This window comes from Dreissena polymorpha, chromosome 5 (genome assembly GCF_020536995.1).
Source record: "Dreissena polymorpha isolate Duluth1 chromosome 5, UMN_Dpol_1.0, whole genome shotgun sequence".
Taxonomy (NCBI): domain Eukaryota; kingdom Metazoa; phylum Mollusca; class Bivalvia; order Myida; family Dreissenidae; genus Dreissena; species Dreissena polymorpha.
The window spans coordinates 12,512,224-12,521,322 of record NC_068359.1 but is presented as its reverse complement, the minus strand read 5'-3'; the positions used below and the strand labels follow the sequence as shown (position 1 = coordinate 12,521,322).

At 33.4% G+C, this 9,099-nt stretch overlaps 1 protein-coding gene across 1 annotated transcript in view; it reads right to left on the bottom strand.

The window, feature by feature from the left end:
- LOC127881439 (neprilysin-11-like) overlaps positions 1-8,061 on the bottom strand; it is a 9,045-nt gene extending 984 nt beyond the window's left edge. The window contains exons 1-7 of the mRNA XM_052429334.1: positions 7,905-8,061; positions 3,944-4,086; positions 3,374-3,433; positions 2,600-2,641; positions 2,039-2,200; positions 1,029-1,112; positions 418-545 (exon numbers count right to left, since the gene is read on the bottom strand). Of these exons, the coding sequence (XP_052285294.1) occupies positions 418-545; positions 1,029-1,112; positions 2,039-2,200; positions 2,600-2,641; positions 3,374-3,433; positions 3,944-4,086; positions 7,905-7,918 (633 nt within the window). The 5' untranslated portion in view covers positions 7,919-8,061. The remainder of the gene's footprint in view (positions 1-417; positions 546-1,028; positions 1,113-2,038; positions 2,201-2,599; positions 2,642-3,373; positions 3,434-3,943; positions 4,087-7,904) is intronic.
- Between the last annotated feature and the right edge of the window lie 1,038 nt (positions 8,062-9,099).

Sequence of the window (9,099 nt, the reverse complement as noted above, 5' to 3'; positions counted from 1 at the left end):
TTATGGATGCTTGATATATGTTTAGTACTTACAGTTGGAGTGGAGATATGATAGGGTGAAAGAGAGTTTTGAGCGCAACAGCTATTTGATATTCATATTACATATACAAATCTAATTGGCCCATCAAGGCAACATATTTCAAATAAACCCAAACATGCTATTAATTATTCAAAAATATTAAGCAAACACGAACTATGAGAGTTTTAAAAGAAATAACGATATCTAAAAAAAATTAATATGTTATTGAATCGAGGATTTAAGGATCGGCGGACGTCGGGTGACATAAATTTATACTTATAACGCAGTTAGCACTAACTGTTTACTACTTACGAAGGATATATTTCGATGGGTTCTTGTCATCCTGCGTCACACCTACGTCTATCAGAGGCAAGCTATTTGTTCATTTCTAGTCCTCACCAAAAGATTCACCCAGTCGAACCCAGCTGAAACCCAGTTGCCTCTCCAGGTTTCGAAGCAAGGACTGGGAATCCGCCAAGTGCCGTCATATAAGATTGGATATAGGTTAGGCCCATCTTCAATTTTCTCTGCAAACAGAAATACAGTGTATGTATGTGCTTTCTTGTTCGTGATGATGTTTGTGTTTGTTTGTGTGTTTTTTGCTGCTGTTTTTAAAACTATCTGATTGGAAACGAAAACAAACACGCACATGGCTTCCTTTTCCTTGTAATTGTCCCAGTATGTTAACATGAACATGCACCAAATGTTAGTGTATGTATGTTTTGTATACGACAGAACGACAGTTCGACGGCCGGTTAGGCAAACGGGCAAACGGAAAGACAGACAGACAGACAGGCAGACAGACATACAGACAGAAGAACAGAAGACAGATAGACAGCAGACAGCAGACAGACAGACAGACAGGCAGACAGCAGACAGACAGACAGACAGACAGACAGACAGACCAGACCGACAGACAGACAACAGACAGACAGTCAGACAGTAGACACCAAAAAAGAATTTGTCAAAACAAATATCAAGAAAGAAACAAAATATCTTTTACGCCTTACTTTCGTCTACACATGCCTTGTAGTATTTCCTTGCCTTTGTAACCACTTCCGGGTCGTCGTGCTTGTCGGCAACATCAAGAACACCTGTGAAAACACGCGCATTTTATATGTAGTTTGTGAAATGAAACCGATTATTGTGTCTCCTCTCTTCTTCGTTTTGTTCAATCACTCAGGTCTGGAAGGCGCTTAAAATTAAATTGCGGATTGATAGTAACACTTCTAACTGTTATAAATGTGCAATTTTTCGAAATTAAATGTAAAGTGTAAAAATACCGTAGTGGTCTATTAAAAAACCGAAAATGCTTAGATCATGTCAACATATATTTCCACCAAAACATACTCAAGTCTCCTATCAAGTATGAAATTAATTTTCCTTCGAATGCTGCTGTAGGAAAACACTATCATTTACAACAATATATTTGTACCAATAATGTTCGAACACTATAGAAAGTATATTTACATCATAATTAGCTTTATAAGTGGTCAGAAATATGTGCCAATACCAAAACACCCAGTCTGATATGTTTATGCAGATTTTCGTATTATTTCCCAGCTTTAAAATTGTGTAAAAACTGTTCACAAATGATAACAAAACTGTATTTAAACCAGACATTCCGTAAGGATTGTATCGCATTTTAAGCGTCACCTTTGATAACGACAAGACAGTTTAGGTAGATTTTTTAAGCGGTTAATATTGAAATTACGCTAAAGAAAATATATTCATGAACTTGCTGTTGTTTTTTATTTGAGTATAGGCATCTTCTCTATAAAAAAGTCATAAATAAATATATTCCAGTTTGCAAACACGTAATATGATAATAAATATCGAATACGCTACTGAGCCTAAGGTCAGGTGAATGCTTTAATTTGAATGCCTACAACTGTTTAGATATCTTGCTCGAAAGTCAAGACAGTGACATTAATTACCATTAAGTTATAGCGACACGGAGTGTTAGGTCAATGCGTTCGTCGTAATTTTCGTACATCTAAAACGTACGCACACCTTTTACCTTTTACTATGATATCAACGTCATCACGGAGTTGGGTGAAAGTGCCAAACGAACTCTTGTCCTCTGGGATAACGTGCTTTTGAATCCACGTACCACACGCGAAGTTGAAAAAGTCATCGCATGGGTTCACCTCAGTATCCATGGCGCCACGCACCCTGGCGGCTAAATATATATATTGTTTACAACAAACGATAAACGAGACATCCTTTTTAATTGGTTGAAACGGTATTTGTAACTAGATATGTCACATATACTGATATTACACATGTATGGACACATATAAATAAAACTTTCAGTTGCTTCCACATAGCAAATCATCTTTACTCAAAAGCCATTATTCCACATAATGACTTACAGATAGAAACTCATTCTTTTACAATCACCTACAAATTAAAGTTATTCAGCAGTGAAAATATAAGCCAAATATGTAATTAGTATAAGAAGAGTGTAGCTAATAACAAATTTGGGACCATATTTTTTATATCCAAAAAAGAGTTAAAAGAAAAAAGTTATGTCTTATTGTTCGTTCCCTGTTATATTTGTTGTTGGTATTCTACACACCCGCCATAACGCAGCCCTCTGTAAGGCATACTTCCGGCTCCGCTGAAAAGACAAAGTTTGCGCAACGTGCAAGTATATCGCTATGTTAACCTGATCTTTACAGAAAACTTGCTCAAAACTTATGCATGTCAGCGTAATTAAATAGACACAATATACCATTCATTTTACAAAAGTTCGATATAAATGAACTTATTTGTTATAAAATTGCATCACTATTTATTATTAGTTCTTGTGCTCTTTCAACACGGCATTTAAAATTGAGTTTATAGGCATGGTAAAATAGTCCCTATGTTACAAACGTATGGAAAACACTTCACCACTATAAAGAATGTTTGTAAAGAAAAAATGTCAAAAATATCCATACGTCAACGTATCTTGTCATCGTTTAAGTAACTTATACAAAAAATTAACTTGAGGAAAATACATTTACTTAGCCAATTTTATCATATTTTGTAAAACAAAATTTGAAATAGTTTAAACGTATTCATTTCAAACAAGAATTGTTTTACAAGTTAGATTTGAATAAGAAATATTAGTTGATCGAATAATATTAGAAAAGACTGCTTATTGTTCAGGTTAATTTGCGACCTTAAATAAACAGATTCAACAGATACAGATTTGCCGAAACGGCGTTACATAAAGAACAACATTTATCTGTTTATATTTTAAAGTGTATTTTAATTTATTGAGCAACATTATAGCAAATCAATTTAAAAAGTTGCATGCGTGCATAGTAATATAAGATTTTAATTTAAATAAAGTATTTTCTATAACCAATTATTGTGGAGCTTTCCACTGGTGCTGGTGGTTGCGTAGCGACAGGAACTGGGGTCTCTGGAAATTCAATACAAGAAACGTAATGATGTACTGACATTTTCTAATAATTTGGGTATTTGCATTCCATTTCTTTTTAATTTACCGAAAAATAGAAACGATTTGCCGAAACGGCGTTACATAAAGAACAGCATTTATCTGTCTATTTAATGTAACAAATATTAGCCTGTATGCATGAATACATTAAATTACCAATATGATCATTTATAAATTTCTGTACTTGAATCGAATTAAATTGATTAAAGCGTACCACTCAACTAATAATGTTATGGCGTCATACAACTGATTCATAACATGAACAATCAAAACCGACTGCCAATATAGGAAACAATCTAAGCCAATCAATCAATATTTATGGAGTGTAAGAGACTGGTTAATTATGTCAAGCTATAACAATTATATTATAAAAACGTTTAAAGGTTAACAAATTAAGTAACATAACTGTATTTAAGCTGTGTTATATACAAATAGAGGTAATACTCGACATGGAATAGCCTTGAAATATTATACCTTTGTCCTTGACCTTCAGCACGGTCACTGCTACCACAACTGCCAATGCCACCGTGGTCAGTGCAAACAACACCACGAGGAACACGAGCACGCGGCTACTGCCTGACCGGTACTTGACCTGGCTCTTGGTCAAAGAGTCAGTGCTGGAAAAGTACGCAACAATGCGTGTGCAGTCTACACCCACTGGCAATAGCGTATGCAATACACAAACAATAAAACAGTAAAGCCTTAGATAATTTAGGATTTTAACAATGCAGGACTAATGTGGGCAAAATGTATCGTCAACAACAATTTGCACATGTTAACACAAATATATCAAACGTATAATCCCAACGTGACAAAGCACAGTAGAGATACTGTTATGATAATTCTTTAAATCTTTAAAACAGATTCTTCATAAAGCAATATTAAAAGGAAAATGAATAGCTTGTATGTAAGCATTTTTAAATGATTAATATATTTTACGTAACATAATGTCGTGAATCGAGCTTTTTACCAGCGAAGTGCAGAATTGAGTTTCACATAAAGGTTGCATTCATCAATTCAGCAATCTTGCCCTTTATCTGAGCACCGAACAAATGTAATAAACGATTAAATATGGTAGCATGGAACAGGCATACTTTAAGCATACGAGGTTAGCGAAAACAAATCGTGTTTACTAACTAAGTAATGTATTATTTATCTTGTACATTAATAGATTGCGACAGTCGTGCCAATACAGGTATTTGTTATTTGATATCTTTTATAATGTGTATTAATTATTAAATGCCGCTCACTTTCCAGAAGTATCATCAAGATAGTTAGTAGTGTTTATTTAGTATTAATATTCGCTCAATATGTCGACTTTACTCGCTACGAAATTTCTAGGCGGGATCACAAAATTGTTACTACTACTACTACTACTACTTCTACTACTACTACTACTACTACGACTACTACTACTACTACTACTACGACTACTACAACAACTACGACTACTACTACTTCTACTACTACTACTACGACTACTACGACTAAAAACTACTACTACGCTACGACTACTACTACTACTACTACTACTACTACTACTACGACTACTACTACTACTAACTACGACTACTACTACTACGACTACTACTACTACGACTGCTACTACTACGACTACTTTTACTACTACTACTACTACCACTACTACTACTACTACTAATATCATTACTACTACAACTACTACTACTACTACTACTACTACTACTACTACTACTACGACGACTACGACGACTACTACTACTACTACTACTACTACTACTATACGACTCACTACTACGACTACTACTACATACTGACTACTACTATCTACTGACTACTACTTACTGACTACTACTACTATCTTACTTACACTACTACTACAACAACTACTACTACTAAGAATAATAACTAAGTATTATAATTATTTATATTATTATAATTATGATTATTTTTTTTTTTTTTTTTTTTTTTTTTTTTAATTATTATTAGTTGTATTAGTATTATTATAAGTATATTTTGCTGATGATGATGATGATGATGATGATGATGATGATGATGATGATGATGATGATGATGATGATGATGATGATGATGATGATGATGATGATAATGATGATGATGATAATTAGGATGATGCATGATGGTGATGGTGATGGTGATGATGATGATGATGATGATGATGATTGATGATGATGATGCTGATGATGATGATGAGGAGGAGGAGGAGGAGGAGGAGGAGGAGGAGGATGGTGATGGTGGTGATGATGATGATGATGATGATGATGATGATGCTGATGATGATGATGATGATGATGATGATGATGATGATGATGATGATGATGATGATGATGATGAAGTGGTGACTTTTCCCGTTAATTGAGATTTTACATCCAGTTATTATGTCTAATTAACACAAAATTTATCCACTTAAGGATGTGGTGACATTGTGAGACTTATTATGAATAGCAAACCGTTCCGGTCAGTACACGGTAAACACACAATTTATATAACTCAAGTTATTGTGGTTAGTTGTTTGCAGTTCGTTTCAAATGCAGAAGAACAAGACGTCTCGAAATACGAGCATTTATTATAGTTTGTGATTACCGTAGTAAACGTTTAAATTGCTCGTCACGTTAATGCGTTAATACGTTGTATAATTATTTGGTTTTCAATAAATAGAGCTTATATTGATTTTTATATTATATCATTTTAAAGTACTCCCTGTTTTCATAGTTTGCACGAGGCAGTCGGCAAAATATTTATAAAAAAAAACGATGTATCAGTTATGCAAATTGCATTCAAGTACTCTGAATTTGCATATTTTTTCTAAGTGCAAACGTAATTACAGACGCAAATTGTGAACTAGTGTCGCTAAAAGCTGTCATTTAAATTTAAATCTTGTGAAAGAATGCGCAATAAGATGTTGTTGTTTTTTTCAATTTATAGATTGTATGATAATTTGGGAGCACTCGGTATGCAAATACAACTCGTAAATATCATTTATTCTCAAATCCGATTCAATCATTACTGCAATAGCATCTTTTAACCATTGACTCCTATGTAAGTAGGTGATTTAAAATTTGTATTATAATGATACGCTTTCCTCGTCGTTTATTTTATTTATTCACATGGTAAAATAATGAAAAAATACCAGTAAATAATAATTCAAATAAATTATAACCATTTTAATGGCCGATTTTACGCAACGTGTGGCCGTTTTGATTATTTTATCTGTTATTTTTGCTTTAGGATAATTTTTGCTTTATGACGTTTTAACTTGGAGCCGCTTTTAGTGTAATATTTTCATGGTCGACACCCGATATTTTTTCATCCAGAGCGACGCGCGACATTTGAAAAAGTGTATTAATCAAATGTCGAGAGTCGCTCTGGATGTCGTATCGTTGCTTGATTGGTTTAGTGCTCTAACTACCATTTTCATTTTTTGAAGAATAACGCAACGCATTTAAAGGTTTAACATTTATTTTCTCACTTTTTATGCACGTATGTGGACAAAAATATACCGGGGTGTTTATCAGCAAACGGAGAATATGAATATAATTAAATTATTACTTTATTAAATTATATGTCAATGTTATTTGCAATATGTTAATATGTCAATGTTATTTGCAATTTTATGTATGAAGAGCATTTTGTAAAAAATAAATAAAAAAATCGTTAATGCTGAACTGAGCGTGAATTCTACTTTGCTCTAAGTCCCGGGGTGGTGCAGTAAAGCATTCACCTGATTGTACAAATGTGGGAGATGGAGCAAAATGGAATCGGAAAACTTCTTCTGTGACGACTGAATCTTGAATGCAATAACGTCATATTAAAGATCTCGTTCTCACGAACACAGCGATATAAAAAAACTCATTTTGGAAAAATAGGAGATTGAGCAATAAAGCGACGGTATGTCGTGCTCAATGGGTTTAAGTCGAAAGACGACAATTGCACGCTATATGCGCCATATATTGTCGCTACTCGTTTGAAATGTCGCGTGTCGCATCATGCTTCGCTTAAAATTCGCCTTCCGCCATTAAAGGTCGACACTCGACAAGTAAAGAGACGAACAACACGTTTTGGTTTATAATTAAAATGAGTACAACATAATACGATATAAAGAAATACATGATTGACTTTCCGTACTTTTATTTTGTCATGTTTATTTAGAATCATCTAAAAATATATATTATGTTTTCATTTTCGTGTAACACAAAAAGAGGTTTATTTACGGAAAGTGTTCGCTATTTCATTTAAGTTAATACAACTAAAACTATTATTCTTTATTTATATTTTTTTCTTTGTGTACAGATTATAATAAAATTCATAATAATATGTATTATTACAATCATAATAAAAGTAATAAATAAAGAAGTTTATTATGATAATACTTTATAACGATAATAATATTTGTATTACTAATGGTTAAAATCATAAACAGGCAACACAGCCCTACCTTGTGCCGTTCATTTTGAGACCACGACGTATGTCCTCTGAACGTAGAGTTTATCCACTTGTATGACCGGTGATAATAAAAGTCTTATTTATATCAAGTAGCTTAATTTACATTAAGACGTGCCTTTGAAACTACGTTGGCTCGAATGAACATGCTATATAGCGTGATATGAACAGTATCAGTACAGGTAAATAAACATTTTTTGGTTGTTTGCTTGCGAACAACTACAGTCATAAGTAAATTGGCAATAATATCAGTTATTCACAAATTGACATGCAATGTGAATATTACGATAAATGGAAAGATTTTGAACGGAACGTGATCAGCAATGAACATATCATTATTCAAACTTGTCATTGAGGAGTGCATTTATTCATAATTAAGATGCACTATGCTACATTATCGCATCGTCACATGGTATGTTTGCACAGAAGAGGCAGTCGTTAAGAGCCACAGGCTATAAATAGATCGGTGAAATCACATAAATGTTCCTCACGTAACTGTTAATAGCTGTAAATCTGTAGTGTACAATTTCAGAAAAATAGTAGAAAAATATGTTATTATGTCTACTTAATATGTTGTGTTTTTGTGTGTATGTTTGTGTCCATTAAGTGTCTAAAACATATCACCTTCCTCATTTTCGTTTTCATCCATTTCATTCATGATTAATTTCCATCGGCATCAATATTTCTATATCACGCTTACCTTTCATAATACATAGCTTCTGTTGCTATAATTTGTATTTACAGTTTATCTTAGTGTTATCTGAACTTACATGTTTAACATATCAATATATATTATCGCTGTAAATGCAATGTCTAAATATAAACAGTTTAAACAAAACCAACACTGTTTATGGTGGGGGACGCTTAATATCAACCAACTCTCTGAATGGAACGTAGAGGTATGTAAGGAAAAGACTATTCATAACTTAATAAGGATCAGTCAAGTTTTACAAGCACATTCATCAGGTTTTATGATAGCATACTTAACCCATTTATGCCTAGTGTCTAGAAAAATGGCATTGGCAAACAGCGTAGACCCAGATGAGACGCCGCATGATGCGGCGTCTCATCTGGGTCTACGCTGTTTGCTTAAAGAAATTTCTGTAAGAAATATTCTAAATATAGAAATAAACACACTAGATATCCATAATTTTGGAAATAAATTCATCCAATTTAGAAGGATGGGAGAG